Below are 24,967 nucleotides of genomic sequence, written 5' to 3'. Positions count from 1 at the left end.
ATTTCATTTTTTCGAGAAATTCAATTGAAATTGTATTAAAAATAATTGAATCTCTGTAAAAAATTTGACTAAATATTTATGAAAATAATTGAATTATTGGATACGCGCTATGTTAAGTAAATGGCGCGTATCCCCTTACAGAATCAAGCCCCTCAATTTAATTCCTGTGAAATTTTTATTATTTATGAAAATAATTAAATGTTTGCGTACAATTTTATTAAAATTATTTTTAAATAATTGAATTCTTTTGGAAAACTTTATTAAAGTAGGTAGTAGATATTGAAAATCATTAAATTGAGGAAAATTTTTGAAAATATGTAATTGAAATTTATGCAAGAATTTTATAAAAATTTTGAAAAATAATTGAATTTTGGAGAAGAATTTTATTACCTTTGAAAGTAATTGAAATTTTAACGAGAATTTTTAAAAACTTTTGGAACATAATTGAATTTCTGCTAAGAATTTTATTACTTTTGAAAATAATTGAATTTCTACAATCATTTGTAATTTCTCAAAAATTCAATTTTTTTAGTTTTTTTTAACTAAAATTCTTTCATAAATCCATTATTTGTAATAATTATTTGAATAATAATATAACATTTAACTAATTTCAGAAGAGTTGAAATTATGAAAAATTTTCAAAAATCTAAGTTCTTTAAAATGCCTAATTAAAATCATTCTAAATTGAAATTTTACAAAATTTAAAATTAAAATCTTTTGAAATTCATCTGTACTTATCAAAATTGTAAACAACTCTTTAATAATGCAATTAATTTTGAAATATTGAAGTAAAATTATTCATTGAATAATTTATAAGTTATAATTTTATGATAGATTTTAAGTTCTTCAAGAATTAAGTTATTTAAAAAGAAATTATTGTCGAATATATAGAAAAAATTTGAGGTGTGGTATTAGAATTCGTGGTAATTTCATAGTTTAGTTAGTACACTTTTAATAAAAATCTCAAAAAGTCTGTTGACGCAAAAGACACCAAAATGTTTGTGATTATTCACTACAAATTTGAGGAAAAACATGTTCTTGAAAAGTTGTTAAATATTCACAAAAATTTTCCCCAATATTTTATGATGTTGGGGAAAAACTTTTCACAATAATTTGTGGAAATCGCATAATTAAAAATGAATTTTTCTCAAAACTTTTTAGTGATTTTTTCTCAATTTTTTGTGAAAATCGCATAATCAAAAATGAATTTTCGCCAAAATTTTTTGGTGAATTTTCTTCAAAAATTTATGAAATATTCTTTACTATTTGTGGAATTTTCTTAACCGTTTTTAGTGAACTTTCAACAATTTTTTATGTAGATTTCTTAATAAACAATGAATTTTTCTCAAAACTGTTAGTGAAATTTCTTTAATTATTACTGTTTATTCCCCAATATTCCAAAAGTAGATAAAAATATATAAATAGTCCAAAAATAGGTTAAAATATTATTAAGTCACTTTTAATAGTAAATTCAGATTGATTTTATTTAGAAAGGAAATAATGTTTAATGTACTCTTGAAATAGTATAAAATAACATAGCACTAGTAGATAACGATGACAGTAATGTTAATATGATTCAGTAAGATTATAATAATTAAAGCGTTTCTATACTTATTTAAGGCGTAAAAAAATTTGTATTAAATGCTACATATTAGCTTTCCTGCTTTAGCGTCTCTAGAGATTTTTTTTTGTCCAGCGTTTATACCCTTCAATTGTGTTGATGTCCAACAACATACTATAAATTATTTTTAAAAAATTCAAATATCACAAAAAATTTATATTGATAGGTTAAATTAGAAAAGAATTAGCCCACATCCAAATAAAACATACCGTTGGACAAGCTCTAAAGATGAGGTTTTTTCAGGATAGTTGTATCCAAAAACATAGTAAAGAAAGAGTCTGAAGTAGAATACCCTCTAAAACACTTTCAGTTTCTAATATTATTTCCCCTTAAATAACAAGAGCAGAAGTGCATTTTTCATCCTAAAGTGGCTGTAACATTGCCTGATTAGTTGTTGTTGAATTATGATCAAAATTACTAATTCAGATTAAGAAAGAACGAATCAAATTATTTCTAATGCTGATCCTGCAATGAAAAAATATCCGAACAACATTTGCAGCACAAACTACTACCACCTGAACAGTTTTATTGAAGTTATACTGTTATAAACGCATTGCATAATCACAATGTCGATTCCACTATATATAATTGAACCGTGCATTAATACTCTGGTTTTAAAACACTACAATTCATTTTTCCATCACATTGTATTTTTCAGGTTTGTGAGAGAAAATTGAAATATTTCGACTAAAAGTGCAAAAGATATTGGCAGCATATAATTGGATTGAAAATTTTTTATCTGGAAACAAGCGATGGAAATGGAGAATAATTTTTTTCACTCGCCCCCGTTAGTCGTGTTAGTTTCCGTCACGACGATGATGATGATGATCAATTACAATCATCAAAGTGTGTTTGTATTCAAACAATTTATCATCGATGATACTCTATGGTGCGGTGACAAATCTGATTGCATGCACATTGACGACCGTCGATATTCGACACTCGATAATGGTGTACCATCGATTATATTCGTGCACACTCGCCTCGTTAAGCTCGCACATGCAAATCTTTCCAACAACATGCACGCTCTATTACACAACTCAACATCTATATATAAATAAATACCTTTAAATACTATTCTAATTAACTCACACAAAAATCTCTTGGAACGATATTCCAGAAAGTACCTCTTGAAAATTCTTTGGGAAAATTATTTAATTCTTTTCTCCGAATTTCAGTAAAGTTTAATCGGTTTACGATAGAATAAAAATTTCAAATTGTAAATAGAAAATAGAATAAAATGAAAAAATAGACTAGATAAGAAACTTTTCAATTATTATTCAAGTTATTGATCTGAAATTGTGAGACCTATAAATTTGACAACTTGGAATTATATGAAGGTATATGATTATATTGATTAGGGAAAATTTTAATAACATAATGATCACTTTCTATATATAGGTTACTTTTTGTTATGCTAGATACAATATTATGTGTACAGTATTATGAAATATAAAAGAGTGGTGTATTTTTATAATGAGAGTTCTAGTATTTGAAATCTATCTAATTATACCTATGAGTCTAATTAAATACATGTCGTTTCGTGTGACAAGATCTCATGCATGACAAAGGGTGATAAGGGACATGCGATCTGAATTTCAAACGGTTGCAAGTCATCGCTTATCACCTGTGCAATTGCGACTCTTTCAACTTCAGATTGCATGTCCCTTATCATCACTTATATACTTTCGAGTAAGAAAACGATAAAGTTTCTATAATGATCACTAACATTTACAATTAAAGTCTCCATTATTAAACAATATTAAAAGCTGTTTACATTACTTTTTATAATATAAATAAAACATTAATTAATGTCATTTGCATTTATTGCGCGACTCAAGACAACTACGATTTTTTTATTTTCAAAATATCTTCTTTTTATTATTCAAAAACACTAATTTATTAAAAATATACTGCTATTACTATAATTATAAAAATGTAAAAATTTTGACGTCTAAACATATACATATTTCTTTATGTCTCTAAATAATGAAATTTTACTAATTGTTTGGCATTTTCATAGATGAAAATTATTTTTAAAAATTAAGAAACAAAAAAGCGAACAGCACTTGGAATACAATTACGATTATTAATATAAAAGATTATAAGTTATTATATTTATTATATTAATTATAATTATTTTTAATTATTTTAATTAAATAATAATTAATTATAATTAATGATAATAATAGAAATTATTTAAGATACTTCATAATATAAAATAACAACATTTTTATGTATTTGCTATTTTGTACTTAAAAAATTTAATTTAAAATTAAATTGCCTAATATGATAAAATTTAAAAAAATAATAATTTTGAATTTGTTGTTGCTAATAATTTATAAAGATGATAAACTAGTTTTATTTTTAAAATATACGTCCGGTGAATGAATGGATAATATAAAAATAAAAGTGAAAGAAATTTTATTCCTAATCAACAAGATGTATTGCATGCATTCCGTGTTTTCAATTTTATACATTATATAACGTGAAACTAGTTTACGCTTAAAATTCGATAAGATATATGATTAATTGATAGAACCGTATAATTTTTAATTGGAAAAAAGTTAAGAATTTAATAAGGGAAATTGCGTTAATGTTCATATATGTATATAATTTATATCAACAACGTTTTTATTTTTAAATTATATTTTCTTCACTAATCTCATATAATTGTATATTCAATTCTATTTCAATAATTTTCCACACTTTTTCTTCTTTTAAATATAGTGTATATATACTTTTGTTATAATTTTTAATTCTTCTCAAGATTTCTAATAATTATTCACTTTTGAATTTTTTATATTTGAAAGCCATAATAATTAGGATACAGTTTCAATTGTACACATAGAATAATAGAAAAAAGGTATGCTTTGGAAAAAGGTGTATATATAATGCTTATATATATTACTCCTTAACCTTTAAAGTGCTATGCCGGTCTGACAGACCGCTATTAAAATTTTCTTTGCTTGTAACTTTTTTTCAAAGTATAATAAGAACTTGAACTTTTTAGTAGCTTCATATTTTATGAAAATCTGTTAGGAGACAACTTTTTCAAAAATTTTTATTCGTTAAATTTTGTAATATAAATAAATATTTGAAGTATAGCGGTCTGTGAGACCGGGGTTAGCTTTAAGTGAAAGTATATTCCAGTATATTCCCATGAGTGACGTCTGCGCAACTTGACGCGCAGGGCGCAGCTAGTTCTACTGACAGTTCTCATAGACTGCATTTATAAAATAAATAAAATAAATAAATGCATAATACAGAAATGACTTTTTTGTTAAAAAGTAAAAAATATTTATAATAGTTGCCTTTTAAAAATTATAAATGACTAAAAAACTGTCAAAAGGGAATAGCGGTCTGACAGACCGGGGTTAGCACTGAGCGTGATTTTTCAACACTTAGCACTTTAAAGGTTAAAAATATAGATGCGTTGACTAAACTCTGTCGATGTTTCCAAAAAAATCAACATATATAACATTATGATATACATATATACCTGGTCATTTAAAAAAAATATCAATTATTTAAATAAATAAAAATAAAAATGTTCGAAAATTAAAACAAATAAGTTAAGACAGGAACACTGACATCTCGTACGGATGACAAAACAAAGACTAAAATTTGAAGGAGATTTTGCACTTTATATAAACAGCACCCGTGAAGTCAATGAACTCAAATCAAAAATAACAATTTTAACTTCATCAAAATTGAAGGAATGATTAAGCGTATTAGTTTGATGTTCATTAACCACAGATTCAATTTTTCTGTTTTTATGTTCCTTAATTCTTTTTTCCAAACTACGTTTTGATTCCCCAATGTAAGTGGCAGAACAATTATTGCAATTAAATTATTGTAAACGATACCAGTTTGGTTCAATACCAATTTGATATTTTGGCATTCGGTACCAATTTGTTAATTGCAGCTTTTTCTAGTGTTACAACAGAAATCAAAAAGAGTCCTATGACAATAAAATAGCTCTATGTAATAAATTATAAACAATATTTCTTTTTTGTTGAATTGGATGGCCCGAATAGTAATTGATCGCTCTATTAGAAGATGTCGGTTTTTAGAACCAATTAGTAATAAGTTTGTTATTACTTTTAATTAATTTCATGTGGAGAAAATTAATCTGATTATTAATTTCTAATTCGTAAATACATTTTAAATTTTTATTTAAAATAATTTTTTTTTTTTAAATAAAAAACAGGAATGTAATTAAATTTATTTTTTAATATTTTTAAAGAATTGCTTTCAAGGTCATCCATGCCAATATCTGAAAATAGTGGTGATAACGGAGAACCCATAGATTTTAAGTGAATTTAATCAATTTCAAACAATAAGTCCGTTATATATTGGATCCGTCATTTTGAATTTTTAAAATCTGACTTCATATTCGTAATCAGCGACCCCAAAAACCCGGACCAACAAATTTCAAGAGAATTTGATCCATTTTAAAAATCAGTCGGCCATATTGGATTCGCCATTTTGAATTTTGTAAATATGAAAAATCCGTCTTCAGATTCTGAATCAGCGACCCGGAATACCTTTAAAGTGTACTTGCGGTTATTAAATCCTTTGAGTAGAAAAATGTATGCTTCAAAGGGTTAAGGGATTACATATACCTTATTGACCGCAAAAAAGAGTGATTTTCATAATTATTTTTAGACTTTTCATTAAAACTTTATTAAAATAATGTACAGTGCATCAGATATAATACATGGTTTTATGAACTTTTAGCAACTTTGAAACTTGAAAAATATTAATATTTGTACAATCTGTAGTTGTTGCCCTAAAAAACACAAGTTTGAATATAGAAAGAATAAAAATATTGTCGAATCATCCTTTTATAATTTTATATAAATATTAAAATAAAATGCCGCCAAGAATATTTGATTTGTATGTCCCATGAAAGGTAGTGTTATAATAAAAAGAAAGTAAAAACGAGGTTAATGTCCTTATTTTAGCTTTGAGAAAATGAATTATAGTATATAGTGAGACTTTATTAGTGGCATGCTCGCGCACACGCAGAATAGCAGTGGGGCGCACATAGAAGGTAAACGGAAGTGAGAGCAATTAACGATATAAGTGGTCCGCTGGTTCAGAATGAGATAAGATCGCTCTAGCTCCTTTCTTTAGCTTATACCAGTCGATCAGTAGATAACAACGCCAAGGAGGCAGGTGCCTTTTGGGACACTTATACGCTCTTATACTCTCTTCGATTTTTTCCCTTCTTTTTACTTTCCTTCGAAGAATCTCCCCTCCACCCTCACTTTGCCATTGTGTTGCCACGCGTTATATTTCTTCATTCACAATTAAAAAAAAAAAAAAAAAATGCTTAATAAAACCTTACGTGATTACAATATTTTATGGATAATTTAGATTCCTATCTAAACTAGAATTGGCAAGGACTTTTTTATTATTATTACAATAAAGTGGCTAACTATATTAGGTATTAAAAACATTTTTTCAATTTAATACTTTTCCTTTTATATATAGAATTATAAAAAAAATAATATTACATTTACGAGTTATGAATTTTTAATTACTAAGTAAATTTCTCTGTTTGCGCTAATGATATGTTTCTTTGACGTGGAAAAGCAAATTTGACAAATTGATTTCGATTGTTTTTTTCCAAGATTATTGTCTACATGAAATATTGAAATAATACATATATATATATATATATATATATATATATATATATATAATAGTAAATGAGGGGGGAAATAACTTGTTTTTTTAAAACTATAATCATTTTGTGTTTTAGAAAGGTCTTTACATGCTAATTTCTATTCAAATTATATAGTGTATCTTACTATCATACAAGGCCAAGACCATCTGTCATAATTGGAAGAGGGAAAGCACTCATTTTATTAAATGCCAGCTATGCATACATAATTTCATGTTTTACTTTTATGAGCACCTTTATTTTCAATGTTTACCTAATGCTAACTAGAAACCAAACACCGTAATTTTCACCATTAATTATTTTGTACAGTAGTCTTAGCACTATATTAATTTATAAGCTCTAATTATAAATGTAATACATATAATATATATTCAATTGTATTATTCATAATATATCATGACTAATTGCAGTTATGAACCTAACCTTACATTTAAATTCAAAACAATGCTATGAAACTGCTTATAGACATAACTTCTAAACAATAGGTCTATACAAAAATTAGAATTTATTTTGATTTTCAATAGTTAATGATGAATTCGACGAACAATTGGAACAAAATTTAATCTAATTCTGTTATTTAATTCGTGTTTTAAATAGAAAGATAAATGAAATTTTAAACTTGTTTTACTAATGAAACTGAAGTTACCCATATAGTAAGAAGTGAGGAATTTTTAATTTTTTTGAATTCCGTTTCTGACCAATTCTTTTCGTTTTCAGAAAACTTATAGCCGAAAAAAAGCTAAGTTTAATTATTTTGAATACCGTTTCAACATTTTAAGCGGGAAAAAATTTTCTCGGTCTGAAGATCTGAACTCTCAACTTTTATTGTCGGAGACAAACAGCTTGTCCGCTCAGCTGTTTAAACTATAAATAATATTAAATTTTAGAAGTACTTATCTCAGAGTGTTGCAAAATTGAAAGAAATTAAAAAATTACGAAATATTAAAACGAAATAGAAAGAAATTGAACTTATCACGCATATATATATATAGTATTTCGAAATTCAAAAACGGAATTGATTGGAATTCACTTTTAACAAATCTATGCCTATAAAGAATACATATGAATTGGACAGAAATGGAATTAAAAAAAAATTGATAATTTAACGTAACCTATTCTGTAAAAAGTTAAAAATTTTCAATTCTTCTCAAAACGTTTATTTGATGAAAATTTTTTAATTTGATAAATGTTTAATGTTGGAAGCCCTTTAAAAAAATTGCAAAAGGATCCAAGTCAGAGAAAGCCAGTTCAATTTTTTTTCTCCGATTTTCCAAAATTCCCGAAACATCAAAATTAGAGAAAAAATTAGTTAAAAATAGTAAATTAATATTAATACTTAATTAAATAAAACAATATAATGTTATAATAATTATTAAATAATATTAAATATATATAATAATTAAATATGATTAAATCCTTAAAATTTAATCTATTATTTATGTATAATTATACATTCATTATAAATATTAATGACATATTTAATATTTAAATTGATCCTTAGTATTTAATATTTGATATTCAATTTATTGGCATTAGGATCCGTGAAAAAAAGAACAACAATATATTTCTTCTTTCAAACGTTTCGGCGACAAATGTGCGCCTTCTTCAGTGATTTATTAGTCTGTAATTGAGAAAGGAAAGAATTGTTTACAAACCGTAGAATGCTTTTTTGTTTATACATATGAGATTGTTAATATGGAATATATAATTTTTGAAGATAACAAATTTTCTCTTATTTTATTATAATATTTTGGAGTCTATTGTAATATTTTAACGTTTATGATAATAATCTTATTATAATAATTATAACATATATTTATTTAATGAATATAAAATATAAAATTAAACATTGAACATTAAAATTTTATTAAAATAAAATTGAAACCAATAAAGGAATGAACTTTTCAATAAAATTGAAAATGATTAAAGTTATTTGAAACAATTAATATAAAATATCATAAATATATATTATAAAATACAAAGTATAAATGCCAATAAATTGAATATCAAATAATAAATATTAATACCTATTGTAATTATAATAAAAACTTTTCATCATTATTTGTTTTAAATTAATTAAAAAAATTTTTTTAATAGTGAAGAAAATTATTTACCTTTTGCACATATTTACAAATTTCATCATCAGTATACTGTAAGAAATCCATATTGAATATTCCATGTAATGTGTAAAACTTAATAGGAACGATATACGTATGAAAAATTACAGAATTAATGAATTTTAATTGGTCAGTCCATATGTATATACTCTTCTTTCTTTTAACTTTGACGTTCACATTTTATTTAAAAAAACAAAAATCAGCTGAAAAAACTAACAAATAATCAAAACGATCAAAATTATAATGCAACGTTGTATTCTAATAGCCTATAACTTTTGGCATAAAATGATGTTTACATCGACGCTTTCAAAATTAGCCGCAAGAATTCGCTAGTGAAACATTTTCCAAATTCTATTGCAAAAGTACACTTGAGTACATCCATGCCTTCCTAGTTAGTTTACATTAAAATATTTCGTGATTATTAAATTGAATTAAAATTAAATTATTAAATCAAATATTTCATAAAAAATTCTTTTTTAAACATATACAATTTTTTTTAAAACCAATAAAAAGATTTGTTAGTTTAGTGAATATGATTTGAAGAGTAAAATAGTTTTTTCTGGTTCTTTTGCGGTTCTTCGGTTGAATTGGGGAAACAATTGAAAGTGTCAAGTGACTGATCGTTCAACAGTAGCAAAAATGAATACAGGATGCAAAAGGGCGCGTGAGAGGAGAGGGGTGAGGGTGGGGTGAACAGTGTCCCTTTTACTTTTGTTCCAACGAGCCAATGTTGTTGGCTCTTTTATTGTTACTAGTTGTAGAGGATGTAGAAACCTCGCAAAAGCTCGATTTGACCACGAGTAAACCACATCCTCTCGTATTCCACATCAGACCCCTTTTCTCCTCCGTCTCCCCCCACCCTCCTCCTTCTACCCACCATCCATCCTTACCAACGATTCTTTTCTTCTTCGATTTCCATCAGCCGAATCTTCGACATCCTGAAAGGATATTGACTACTTGACCATTTTTCGGAAGTTTCTTTTCAACTTCCGCTTCTTTTTCAGATTTAAATCACACATATAAAGGCTGTGTTTACATGCTTGCGTTTTATGTTAAGGCGAGAACAGAATAGCCTACGTGAACGTATAACGTGCTGACGTCACAATGTTATTCAAATGGGTCACGTGATCACGTTCACGTTAACGTACACGTTTTCGTAGGCATTCTGTTCTCGCCTTTACACTCGTTGCTCAATGCAAAACGCAGCGTTAGAACGCAAGCACATATAAAAATATACAATGTGGAATATTTTCAGAAATTTCGTATACGTAGAGTGGTTTCCGTAGAATCGTTTCACGTGGAAAATTATCGTAAATTTACATGCAGATTATTCAATTACTTTGAATCAAACAAATCAAATGTATTTTTAAGTTGTTGCAGAAACACACGGAGAAACTTTTAATACCACTAATTCTTAAAACTGGTGAGACATTTTAGTATGTTAGGTTAGATTCAAGGGAAAAACGACATAGGTTATAGAAATTGCTATTGAGACTATCAAAAACACTCATTCAGTATATATTTTACAGTTCTTCATAAGGAAACTAACGAAAATTAGTATGTTGTTTTAGAAAGAAAATAATAATTTTTGCAAAGTTGGGAAAGCCATGAATTAAAAAGAAACACAACAAATTAATTGTCTATAGATACTCATAGAGACGATAGTGATACTTGGATCTGATGGTAGATGGCATTAGTGTATGTCACTGTAACTGTAGGTAAATATATTTAACACGACGTAAGAACCTAACCTATATTATTAACGCACACACGCACACGCAAGTAAAGACACGACGATTGGTCACGGAAACCGAAAGATCGCACGATTCGTTAGAAGTACACAGCTGAATCGTCCTTATATATTAAACGAGTGGAAAAATATGTACCTTCGAGAGAGAGCATTTTTTTAAATAACTTTCTAATCAAATTATGTAAATAAGTAAAAGTCGTGAAAAAAATTATGTTATATTGAGGAACAGTTCTTGAATTTAATTTGGCATGAGGAGACATTCACGTTTATTAATAAAAGGTTTTTTTCTTTCATACACGTGTGAATTTCAACTTCGAAAACATTAGGGTTAGTTCGCGACGTCAGGTGATGGACTCGGTGATGCTCGGGCGAAATCGGTTAAGTCCGCCCGCAGTCCTTCCAAAATTGGTATGTTACGTTAGAATGTCTGTTATATATTCTATCTATATGTGGATAAAAGGTTAGAATTACCGTATTATTTCACAAACAAAAACTAGCATTTTATTCTTTTCTAAAGAAAAATAAGACTATTTCTAATGCAGATAGTAATTTTTGTACACCGAAGGTTGCTTAATATATAACGAACTTATCATATTTTCGTATTAATGTTGAAATTATTAGCACAACGCACGAAAAATCCTCACATTCTAACGTACTTTTAGAATAAACATAACCAAATATATTTAATATTATAAGAAAAAGTTTCTCCGTGCACCTTTACATCTTGGTGGGAAGGCGATTTTGACATTGTTTAGTAAATTTTTTTCTAAATTAAAAACTTGTTCATTTATTTGATTTTTCAATTAATTTTCTGTTTGCTTATTGACATTTTTTATGTAAATTAAGTGCTATTATATTTATTACTTACTATAGATGTCACACCAATCATTGACACATTTTTGGTGAAAACAGAATAGAAATGTGACCGGAATCGCAAACGTAAACGGAAATGAAAAAGGTAAAATTCGTAATTTGCTCATTTTTAGGGTTTCTGTACCCGGTAGGAACCCTATTAAAACGGTTACGGAAAATGACCATGTACCCCCCCTCCTAGCGCTCAGTTTTTCATCTAGAGAGCTAAAAATTGGTACACGTATGTATTTTCACGCGTATAGATTGCACGAAAAATATAGCGAACGTGATTGGAGTTAATTTAATCTTCATAGAGTTTTCCGCGAAAAACATCAAATTTTGGCCGTTTTTCGCAAAAAAAGGCATGTACCTCCCTCCTAGCGCTCACAGTTTTTTACCTAGAAAGATGAAAATTGGTATGCATATGTATTTTCAAAAATGGATTACAGGAAAAATATAGCCAACATATTTGGTATTGATCTTCATAGTGTTTTCATCGAAAAACTCGAAAATTTTGAAAATTTCGAAAAAAATGCATGTACCCCTCTCCCTGGTGCCCACGGTTTTTTATTGGTTTTCAGCGAAAAACTAAAATCTCTTTTTGCAAGCTCGAAAATTCTTTAACCCTTGCTGATTCTCTCAATTCTTAATCTAGTGGACTGGCGTTATACATTTTTATTTATTTTTTCGTGTAGATTTCAACAAATATTTATATTTTTTTTAGCGAAAAACTCAAAGTTTTTAAAAATTTCGTCAAAAATGCATGTTTTTTACTATAGCGCACACAGTTTTTTACCTGAAGAGATGAAAATTAATTATTTATTTATTTTCACCTGTAGATTACAGAAAAAATACAGCGAAAAATATTGGAGTTGATCTTTATATTTTTTCAGCAAAAGAGTGAAAGTTTTAAACGTGGGTACGGAACCCTCGGTTTTAGTACAAGTTCTACTCGTACTTGTTCGGTTTTTTAATATTAAAAAAAATTTCTGAATTTGTCTATTGTATACTCAACCTTAGAATTTAAAAAACGTATGCGCGCTACCTGTCGAAGTATTGTTGCATCATTATAGGTGTCATGGCGTCGTCTCATTAATTCATTATTAAAGAGCAGAGAAGTGTGTTTACATGATTTAAAGAGTTTACTTCACATTTTAACTGATATGCGCAAGCAGTTATCTGTATAAATGTAAGGTCAATTAATTAAAGAAAACAGGGAGAATATATTCAAAATAATAATTATTGGACAATAAACTTCTGATTGCGTAAGTCAATATTTTATTATTATTAATTAATACCTATTAATATTTTTATGTCACTTTAAATTTTATAATTTATAAACGTTTAAACATTTCATGTATTGTATATGTATCATTATTAATACACAACAATAAAGGTTTATGATTGTGCGGAATTGGATATTGTCGATATTGACCACTGCCATTACGGCCATTACTGATGCCAACAATGTCCGTAAATGTCGGGAAAAGTCTGAAATGAATCGTATTATACGCCTTTTTCAGGCAATGTTGATATAATGATTGATAAAACTTAATTAATCATGTAGTATTTAAAAAAATTTCCGTAATTTTTATCAAGGAAGAATCTGACGTACAGTCAAAACAAAAGTTAGTCCATAATGTCAATTTCCTATTTTAAAAGAGAAGGTCACATTAAATTTTAAGTTCCTTTTGGTAGAAGCTTAAGGGATTTAATTTTCTACATTTTGGACAATTTAAGGTTATATTTGAATAAAAATTACAATTTTCTGTCAATAAGAAACATTTGTTAAATTTTAGGTTATTTTATTTAAATTATTTATTTTTGACAAAAAATTATAGTTTTTATTTAAATATCACCTTAAATTGTCCAAAATGTATAGAAAATTAAATTCCTTACGCTTCTACAAAAAGGAATTTAAAATTTAATGTGACCTCTCTTTTAAATTACGAAATTATGACATTGGACTAACTTTTGTTTCGAGTGTTTGTCAGATTCTTTTTTAAATAAAAAATACGTGTTTCCTTATTTTTCACATAAGATACGGAATTTTGTGCACGCGAGTTTTTTAATGAATAAAATTATTAAAATGAATTATTTTAATCTGCTACTTTGTGAAATAAAAGTTTGATTACATGACATTGAAGGGCACTAGATGTTATTATATTTAATTCTTTGTCAGTTAACAGAAAAAAAAATTTCTAAACACGGAAAATTTGTGTCAAAAATTTTGAAAGATATATGAAAAATTATACCAGATCTTCTAGAGTTTAAATGTGCCTCATAAACTGTGCTAGATATTTGTTGTCAATTGTGTTGTGATGTACATAATCCACTAACTTTTTTGTGATTATTTTAAGAGAAACGTGGAAAAAACTGAAAACTCAAGATTTTATGGGGCTATTTTGTGCACTTAAAAAAATCAAATATTTTTCAGAAATTTGTTATTTAGTATAGGTAAAGAAAATTTTGTGCATCATTTTTATACATTCTTGTCTTACTTTTTTGTCAAAAAACTATAAATAAGTTATTTAGAATCATTAAAACGATTAAAACTCGAACCGGTGCGCAACATAACAAAAAAAAATTTTAAAAAATTAACTTTAATTAATATTTATAAGTTTTCAAATTATTTTTAAAACTATTTCTCTCGTTTCTCTTAAAATAACTTCGAAAGTATATTAGATATTAAATTGTTATTTAATCTTAAAAATATTAATTTCAAGTTTTTGAAAATATCATTCAAAACGTTTAAAAAATTTATTTATTTAGGTTTATTATATAATTTTTTTTTCACTAAACAAATTTTAGTTCAATACTTATCTAATTTTGGTTCAATGAACAATATTTAAAAAATTTGTTCAAGAGTTTTTAAACCTTACACACCTTATCTTAAAATTATTAAATATATTAGTAAATTAGTTACTAAATTAATTTAATATTATTAAATTTTAATCAAAACAATCAATTTGAACATTGAAATTTACTATTTTATCAATAAAAATAAATAGCTGTTAAGTTTTTATCATTGACTGATTCAATCTGGTTTGAATAAGTCAAACAAACTGGTCCGCCAATGAGCGGGTCTGGACTGATTCAATCAGTCAAATTTGACTGTTTCAATCTAATAGTGTATATTATACAAAAGTGCGATTTACTATATACAATTAAATAATCAAAGAAATTTTAATTTCCTCTAAAAATTGTTAGAAATTAAAATTTAAAAGCCTAATTCGTAATATATTAATAAAATATTAATAATTAGGGAAATTAGTAGCCAATTTATTGAAAATAAAAAAAGATTTTTAAATATTAAATTATAAGGCAATGAGAATATTCACAGGTTACGCTTGATTGAATATCTTAAGTGCGCGCATTTCAGTTGGTGCTCTCTCGCACCGGTCAACCACTAATGGGACTCAAATTAATTTCTCGTAATTGGGGTTACCCAGGCTACCCGTTTTACCCTAATAGGAATAAAATAACCCCTTCCTTATGTAATTGCAGCGGCCCCGGCGGAAATAAGCAAATACGATTAAGTCTCGAGTCTCGCCTGTCATGCCTCGTATTCAGCAACGTCTGGAAGGGTCGACGTATACATATATATACCCATGCAGTCAAGCTTTAAGACTCCACCATGAAATGCCAATTTCTACACTTATTTTTCCTTTTTCTTCTACCTTCGAAAAATGTCTATTTCCCATTTACTCGAATCTATCATTTTTCACTCAATTATCTTATTGTTAGTTAATATTTACTATCGAAAAGTTGCTGAAGAAAGAAAATTGATTTTTTTAAATATTATTTAATTGTATAGAACATGGCTGGAAAGTCTTTAAATTTTTTCTTAAGGAAGGTCACGTGACCGGGGTGACAAATTAAACCCTTGTCAGGTTTTAATTTGTAGTTTAATTTTTTATTACTATGAAAATGAATTTTTATTTACATTTTTATTTGTATTAAAATTTATGCATGTTTATTTTTTGCATATAAGTTTTTACTAATTTTTATATTACATGTGACGCTCTCCGAAGAAAGATACTTTAGAAACAAAAAAATGTGAGGTTAAGTTTGTAGTTTTTGGAATGAAGAAATACACAAAGGGGATCAAATCTCAATATATAGGTATAAACTATAATGATATTTAAGTCTTTATTACACCTTAAATATTTGATAGAAACATTTCAGTTCCTAAAGTTGGCGTTGACGCTGAGCGTCTAAAAATATATTTTTTACGAAACTAAAAAAATCACAATTTTTCAAAAGATTTGATGTTAAAAAAGTACTCTTAAAAGTTTTTTATCTTCTAGCCAATTGAAAGAAATAAAATATATGTTAAAATTTTACCACTAAAAATAAAAAAAAATAATGTTCGATACTGAGCGTCGGCGCCAGGAACCTCAAATTTTTAGGGTAAAAATAATAAAAAAATAACCTTAAAATTTGGTCCGGTACACTGTTAGAAAATTCTGTTGTGATTTTACAGCAAAAGTACAAGAAACAATTATCCATCAAAATAATATTGTAATTTTACTTCACTAAAGTGCTGTAAATTTACAGTATACCATGTATTTCAAAAATATTCCCTACTATTAATTCGGAAATTCTATCATTTGAATATTTACATAAAAAATCAAAACTGTTTATATTGTTTTCTGATATGTTATAATAAAAGTAAATTAACTAAAAAAAAAGTTTTATTAGCATTTTATTATCATTATTACGGAAATGCGACGCCACGATTTGAACCCTTAGTCGTATATAGTGTTGTCTATCTTGTATGGAGCCATCAACCTTGGGAGCTGCGCCTAGACGCGCTCGACCAAGGGAGGCTATGAAAGTCTCTTGCAAAGTATTATGTATATGCGAAATAGTCATTATAATAATATCAAATAATAATAAAAATCAAATAATAATCAAATTATTTATTATATGAATGTTGAATGACTTTTCTTCGATCGACAGTTAAAAATGAATTAATTTAATGTAATAATCGCAAATTAATAAGGAATAAAATATTATCTTTTTGTCAAATTATAAAAATTAATGTTATATTTATTAAAATTATACATCTCCGAACTAAAGTAAAGTTAAATTAAAATTTTGCATAAGACAAAAAATAAAAATAAACTAAATTTGTTACAGTATCAAATATAAGAAACATGTTTACCATACTCTATTCTTCTTTTCAGTCCAAAATTATTCACTAATACTAAAATGCAATATAATTAAAAAATAGTTTTTATTGAAACTATTTTTAAGCTTAAAAAATGATTCAGCTATACTTTTAGGACTTAAAATCATATTCTTAAGGTTAAAATTCAGTCAATGCTATAGTTATAATGTAAAAAACCTCAGCTAAAATCACAAAATGAATATCTGTAAAATTCTTTGAGTTTTATACTGTGATTTCGCAAACAATTTACTGTAAATAAAAAGTACAATTTTTTTTTGCTGTGAATTATTCAAATACAATGAAATTTTGCTGTATTTGTAAGGTTTTACTGTAAAAATTACAACATTTTTGTGAATTTACTACATTTATGTGTTATTACAGCAAAAACTGTAAATTCACAGTATGTTTGTACTGTAAAGTTGCTGTAAAATTACAGAAATTTCTAACAGTGTACTTTTCTTCAGAACTTGTTACATATTTATATTTTTTTTTATTTTATGCTTCAATTTTATTATAGTATTATTGCAAAATCAGGGTGTCTACTAATCGGAAAAACCGGGAAATAGCCAGGAATTTAATTTGACCGGGAATAAGCTAGGAATTTTATGCCAAATCGGGAATTTTTTCACAAAATTAAAAAAAAGTTTTATTATTTTAATTTATTTTAAAAAAAATGTCTTTTTATTTCAATTTTTATAGATATTTATAATTTATACTGTTCTCTAAATTACTAAATTTGAATTAGTTAAAAATAATTAATTTGATAGTAAAAAATCAGTCACTGATTCAAACATAGTATGAAAATAAATTTAAAAAAAACTATCGAATTAATAGAAATTTTGTGAAATTCAAATGAAAATAATTAAATTTGGTAAATAATTTAATTAAAAAACTTTTTAACAAATTGAATTTTCAAAGTATTTTAATTATAATATTGATAAATAATTAAATTTTATAAAGAGTCACATTCTAATGTATTCATGTTAAAATTTTTTAATAAAATTAAATTTTCGCAAAGTTTTTTTGAAAATTTCGTCGAAAGAATTCAATTATTTCTAGAAACTGAAAAAAAATTATTCTCAAGAATTCAATTATTTTCATAATTAGCAAAATTCTTCAAACAGATTTATTAAATTCTTTTGAATATTATTTTTAAAAAAAAATTTTTCACAAGATTTCAATTATTTTCATAAATTTCCATAAAATTCTAAAAAACAATTCAATTATTTTTAAAAGTAATAAAATTCATCGTAGAAATTCAATTATGTTTAAAAATTTTTTTAATTCTCCTCAAAATTTCAATTATTTTTATAAATAATTAAATTGTTCTTCACAATTCAATTATATTTTCAAAAATTTTAATAAAATTCTACGCAAACATTTCATTTAATTTAATTAACTAATTTGCTGAAATTCAATTAGTATCATTACATTTTAATAAAATTGACAAAAGAATTTAATTATTCATAAAAACTCTAATAAAAATTTTGAAAGCCATTTGAAGATTTATTTTTATTCGAAATCAAATAAATTTAAATTTGTTGAGAAAAAAAACCGCGGGAAAAATTAGGACAAAGCTGGAAATAACCGGGAATTTCGTTGAACGAAAATAGTAGACTCCCTGAAAGTAAAACCGAAATTATTTTCAAAAAGTAGATTAATTAATTGTTATTTTAGGGGAAATTTGTGGTTAATATATAAAAGACATAATTCGTAAATTTATTATAATATATTTTCCATATAATAATTTTTGCTATACAGACATTATTTTACAAAGCACGATTTTACTTATAACCTTCATGCTGCGAGACATACAATTGTATCAATCGAACTGGCATTATTTAATTCGCAATGATATAAAAATCATCGAATCAATCTCTCGGAATTACAAACCCTGCTAAATTTTATTTTGTATTTATTTTGTATTTTTTTTTTTTTTTTGCACGGTATAATTTCGTCTCTTTTTCTTTATATAATTCTACATCGCACCAGCCTCGGGATTCGGTAAATTCTATAATTTTATACATTTATAATACTGGTATTTCATTATCGAACGCACCTCGCGATTGTTGCACGATCGACGCTAATATTTACTATCATTTAAAAAAAAGACCACGGAAAAGCGGAAGGAACTTTCAAAAAGAAAAAAATTTTGTACTTCGACAAAAGCAACTAAAAATAGTACCAGTGAATTTAAAAAAAAATTTCAACTTTTAAAATTAATTTTCAAAGAAAAATGGTTATAATGATATTTAGTTTTATTTTTTTAACATGAAACATTTTCAAAAATTTTTTTTTAATTTAAGTTGAAACTTTTTTAATTCATTTTTCAAAAGTATTCTTAAAACGGTTTAAATTTTTTTAATAAAATTTTTTAAAGAAATTTAACTGAAATATAAAGTTGTATGTTAATTTAAGAATAGAAAAATAGCGGTTTGTAAAGTAAAAAAAAATTTACGAGGAATTTCCTCGTAAAAATGAATAAAATGAGTGTTCAAGTTTCAAAGAAACAAATGATTGAAAGTAACATGTAAATTGTATTTTTTATGTATTTAGTACTGCACTTGTGCCACCAAGGTTGATATTTTTCTCGACGTTTTTTCAACAATTATATTGCGACGGATATATTCAAAGTCTGAAAAATACTTTTTGAAATATTTTACTTCCGTTGGCCTCGACTTATAACCCTAGAGATTAGAAATCTTTTTTTTCTTCTTTTACACCCTTATATATATATACGATTTTACGTATATGCCAATTTTTCCATCTTCAGTGCGCATTTCTTTTTTTTTTATTTACAATTCTTAAAAATCTTACAATTTAAGTTCTAATGCAATAGTACAACCCATTTGGAAAGATTTTCTTGAAAGTGACTTCTGAAATTTCTTTTGGATTCTGCGATATTGATATCCGGAAAGATTAATATCGGAATTCCGAAGAATTTTCTAGGTGCCACTTTTTGGGAAACCTTTCAAAATTATAGCTTCCATACGTTGACAAAATGGAAGCTTTTCTTATTTATTAAAAATTTTATTTCTTTATTTACAATGTTGCACAATAATGTCGCTTTGCGATTTGATTACTTGTCACACGATTGTATCATGTGAATCTATTATTATTTTCCCCTTATTTTTGGCCTTTGAGACTTTCTAAAAATTATTTTGGAAATAACAATTTTATCTGTACCAATATCTTTCAAATCATTTTTTAAAAAAACATTCAAAAATATGCTCATGGCTCACTTGGAAATATTTTCCAGAAGTTGGAAATTACATCGGAAAATATTTTTGGAATGTCGATGAAAGTTTCATTATCTTCTGGGAAATCTTTTCAAGTGAAAGTATGTAAAATGAAAAATTTATCACCTGGATAGAGAAAAGTAAATTTTAAAAAAGCGAAATGTAAATTATTTTGAAATTCGGAATTTTCGGATTGTTATAAATTTAAATTTTCCCTCCACTGAATCACTCTCTAAACGTCGTTTATGCTCTCTTCGTCACTTTCTGCTTTTATACTATTCGGCGAATCTTCTCTAGGTGGTGAAATTCTTTCGAGACTTTTACTCCTGTCCCTTGACATAACGGATTGCTCGAGGTTCTCCCTCTCCCTGGGATCCATTATTTCGGGACTGTCTCTATAAAAACTACTTAAATTTGAAAGACTCGAACTTGCAGCCAATGAGCCTAGAGTTGTACTGGGACCGGCCATGATCATCGGCGCTGATGGATACAATCTGTAGGGCAATGGTTTCTGTAAGGTGACTGCGGCAGTTGCTGCCTGGCGATAGAAGAAGTCGCTCTGATGATGTGCCGCTGCCGCTCCAGGATATGGCCAGTACGAACCTGCGGCTGGATGTGCAGGAACACCAGCGGCGCCACTCGCGTATAATCTTTGGAATGCTGCATAATTGCCCGCTTCAGCCAAAATTTCATAACCCACTATTGCCTGTCGCTTCCATTTTGTTCTGAAAAAAACAAAGAAGAGGAACATTTTAATATTTTGATGAATTAAGTACTTGACGGAGACTAATTGTAAAAATTCTTTTTTATAGGTGATGATTAAAGATGTCCAAACACACTTTTGAAAAATATAGAACCTCTTCATCTTAGGAAATTTAAGTTATTTACATGAAAATTATTCCTCTTCTTTTAATTTTACAAATTTTAAATCTATTATTATTCCTTATTTTCATTCTAGGTGTCTATTTTTTTATTTTTCAATAAAAAAAAGGTGCATATTTTTCAAAAGTGTGGTTAATTGAAAAAACAAGTGAACGAAAACGACGAATTTGCAATTAATATTCTTTGAAAAATTTCGAGAGCAAGGGAAGTTATTTTTATAGAATTTCAAGAAAATACTTAATATATGTGAATTATTTTGGTCTGGAATTAAAGAATGGAATTTGTACTTGATATTGTGCAACTATCAAAACTTGAAAAAAAAATTTCTTCAATTGGCGTGCGCTTGAGTTCTAGATTTCAAAATCGCATTTTTCACGAAAAATCTCTAACTTTAAAGAATTATATTTTCAATATTTACACTATTAAATTGGTTATATCTTAGCCTGTTTGACTCTAAATTTATTAAACTTTAAAATGATCCTAGTTTGATAGCTCTAACATCTATTTTTACAGAAATATTTGAATTTGAAGTGAAGCGAGCATTTAAAAGTAATCAGTACAAATGTACTGAAACTTTTTGACCCCAGTGTATTATATTTTTAAACTTTAAAGTATATAAAAAAAACTTTAACAAATTTCGATACTAATTTCAAATTTGGCATCAGATTTTCAAAATTGAAAATAATTAAACTTTCTTGTACGAGGAAAATTGAATTTCACAAAAATTGTTATCTGATACCTAAATTAAAAAAAAACTTCATTACGAAAATTTTAATTATTCTAAAGAATAGAGAAGGTAAATACAAAAAATAAAGGTAAATAAATAAAATTATTAGATATATAGGTATTTAACTTTCCGAACAAAGAATATAAACAATATTTTTTTAGAGAATTTCCACTACTTTTAATTCGCTAATATTGAAAAAAATCAATTTTATTTAACAAAATTTTATGCAATTTATTTTTCCCAATAATTCAATTACTTTTAATAATTATAAAATTTTTCATGTAAATTCAATTTTTTCAAAAAAATTTTTGATTAAATTCTAAGCATGAATTTAATTATTTTCATAATCGTAAAATTCAGTTACTTTTACAAATAAAGTTTTTGACAAGAATTCAATTATTTAGAGTAATAAAATTTTCATAACATTTAAAAATTAATTATTTAAAACAATGTTCATAAAATTCTTATGAAGATTTCAATTCCTTTCAAAAGTAATAAAATTTTCAACAGAAATTCAATTCTTTTTAAACATTTTAATAAACTTTTCCGCAATAATTCAATTATTTTCAAAAATTTAATAAAATTATTCGAAAGAAATTAATTGTTTTAAATAAAATTTTAATAAAATTTTTTTTTAAATAATAAAAAAATTACTCCCGAAAATTCAATTATTTTGAGGTATTTCAATAAAATTCTTTTCAAAATTCAATTATTTTCATAAATAACAATATTCATCACAATAATTCAATTATTATTAAAAGTAATAAATTTCTTCTAGGAAATTCCATTGTTTTAAAAAATTATAATAAATCGTTCGCAAGAATTCAATTATTTTCAGAAATAATAAAATGTTTTTTTGAAAAATCCAATTATTTTCAAAAAAATTTAATAAAATTTCCCACAGACATTCAATTATTGCCAAATTTTTTAATAGAATTCTTTGTAAAATTTAATTATTATCTTTAAAAACTTTTCACAATTCAATGATTTTCAATATCTACTATTTTTATAAAATTACCAAACAGAATTCAATTATTCAAAAAAATTTATGATAAAATTCTAGGAAAAAATTCAATTATTTTCATCAATTTTAATAAAATTCGCCGCAAGAATTTAATCATTTACATAATTAATAAAATTCTTTGAAAGAATTAAATTATTTTTATAAATAATAAAATTCTTCGAAAGTAATTAAATTATTTTTTCAACAATTATTAATAAAATTTCTCGAAAGAATTCAATTATTTTCATAAATTACAAAATCCTTAGAAAAAATGTAATTCTTCAAAAAATTCAATTTTTCTCAAAATTTATAAAATTTTTCAGAAAAATTCAATTATTTTCCAAATTTTTTTTAAAATTCTTCCCAAGAATTCAATTATTTTCCAAATTTAAAAAAAAATTCTTCGCAAGAATCAATTATTTTTATAAAAATAGAAAAATATTCCAAAAAAATTTAACTATTTTCTTAAATTATGAAATTCTTCAAAAAAAAGTCAATTTTTCTTAAAATTTATAAAATTCTACAGAAAATTTCAATTATTTTCAAAATTTTTTTCAAAATTCTTCGCAAGAATTCAATTATTTTAATAAATAATAAAATATTTCAAGAAAATTCAATTATTTTCATAAATAACAAAATTTGCCTAAAGAAATCAATTATTTTTGTAAATAATAAAATTCTTCTGAAAAATTCAATTATTTTTATAATTATAATAACATTTTTCATTGAAAATTCAATTATTTTCAAATATTTTTTTAAATTCTTCGCAAGAATTAAATTATTTTAAATTCTTTCATGAATAATAAAATTCGTAGCATAAATTCAATTTATTAGCAGGTTAAGGGGCCGTACACATAATACGTCACGCGATTTTGGACCCTTTTTAACCCCTCCCTCCCCCTATGTCACACTTCGTCACAAATCTTGAACCCCCCCTCCCCCCTACGTCACGTCACACACGTAAATTTCACTGTAAATTTTATACATTGGACAATATATATACAGTCGGGTCCCCATACTGTTACATTTCCAGAAATTTCCCACTCCTCCAGACTCAGCTCTGTTATGTGCTCAAAGTATGCCTCTGCGCACCTTTCAGGAACGTAAATATATACACCTCAAGTTTGGCCTAGAAGTATATGCCCCCTTTTCTTTGGGCTTAAGAATACGGCCCTGAAAATTGGTGACGTAACATGACGTCACCTAACACTTCTGAATTTGGAGGTTATGCAAAAACATAACACTACTGAGGACATAACAGTTTGGAATCTAACAGTATGGGGACCTGACTGTATTATATCTTACACTATATATTATTGAATCGCAGTTAAAAATACCTGATTTAGAAGCAAAAAGTCAGTCACTAATTCAAATAGTAATATTTTTTTTCTGACAATTAGTTGAAAATAACTGATGTTTCAATACAATTGTTTTTGATTGATTCAATTAGTCACGTTTAACTACCTATACATAGCACCGAAACTTTCCTAAAAATTTACTAAAGATTTACTCGCAATTAAGCTTTGAAATATTTAAATGCAAAGTTTAGTGAAAATTGTGTAAAGATTTAAATATCCCACTTCAATAAATGTGTAGCGCGAAACTTTCCTGAAAATTTAAGTCAAATTTGCAGGAAAATTTTCACGAAAGTATAGTCGAAAATGCAATTCAAATGTTCAGGAAAGTTTCAAGCTATATTTTTAAGAAAATTTGACGATAGACATTTATTGGAGTGAGAAATTTAAATCTTTACACAATTTTAAAATAAACTTTGCAAGTAAATTTTTCGAATTATGCAAGCAAATCTTTAATATACAATATTTAGAAAAATTTCGGTGTTTTGTGGATAATTTTTCAGTTATTTTTAACTGATTCAGAAGCAAAAAGTCAGTCACTACTGTATGT

The 24,967-nt window shown here is 26.0% G+C and overlaps 1 protein-coding gene across 1 annotated transcript in view; it reads right to left on the bottom strand.

Moving 5' to 3' along the window:
• Positions 1-19,617: 19,617 nt before the first annotated feature.
• LOC122503375 (homeobox protein B-H1) overlaps positions 19,618-24,967 on the bottom strand; it is a 45,198-nt gene continuing 39,848 nt past the window's right edge. The window contains exon 3 of the mRNA XM_043613882.1: positions 19,618-21,175. Within this exon, the coding sequence (XP_043469817.1) occupies positions 20,683-21,175 (493 nt within the window). The 3' untranslated portion in view covers positions 19,618-20,682. The remainder of the gene's footprint in view (positions 21,176-24,967) is intronic.

The sequence above is a fragment of the Leptopilina heterotoma genome, unplaced genomic scaffold, assembly GCF_015476425.1.
Source record: "Leptopilina heterotoma isolate Lh14 unplaced genomic scaffold, ASM1547642v1 Lhet_26, whole genome shotgun sequence".
NCBI lineage: Eukaryota > Metazoa > Arthropoda > Insecta > Hymenoptera > Figitidae > Leptopilina > Leptopilina heterotoma.
The sequence above is the reverse complement of the archived record's forward strand: the minus strand, read 5'-3'. Positions and strand labels throughout refer to the sequence as shown.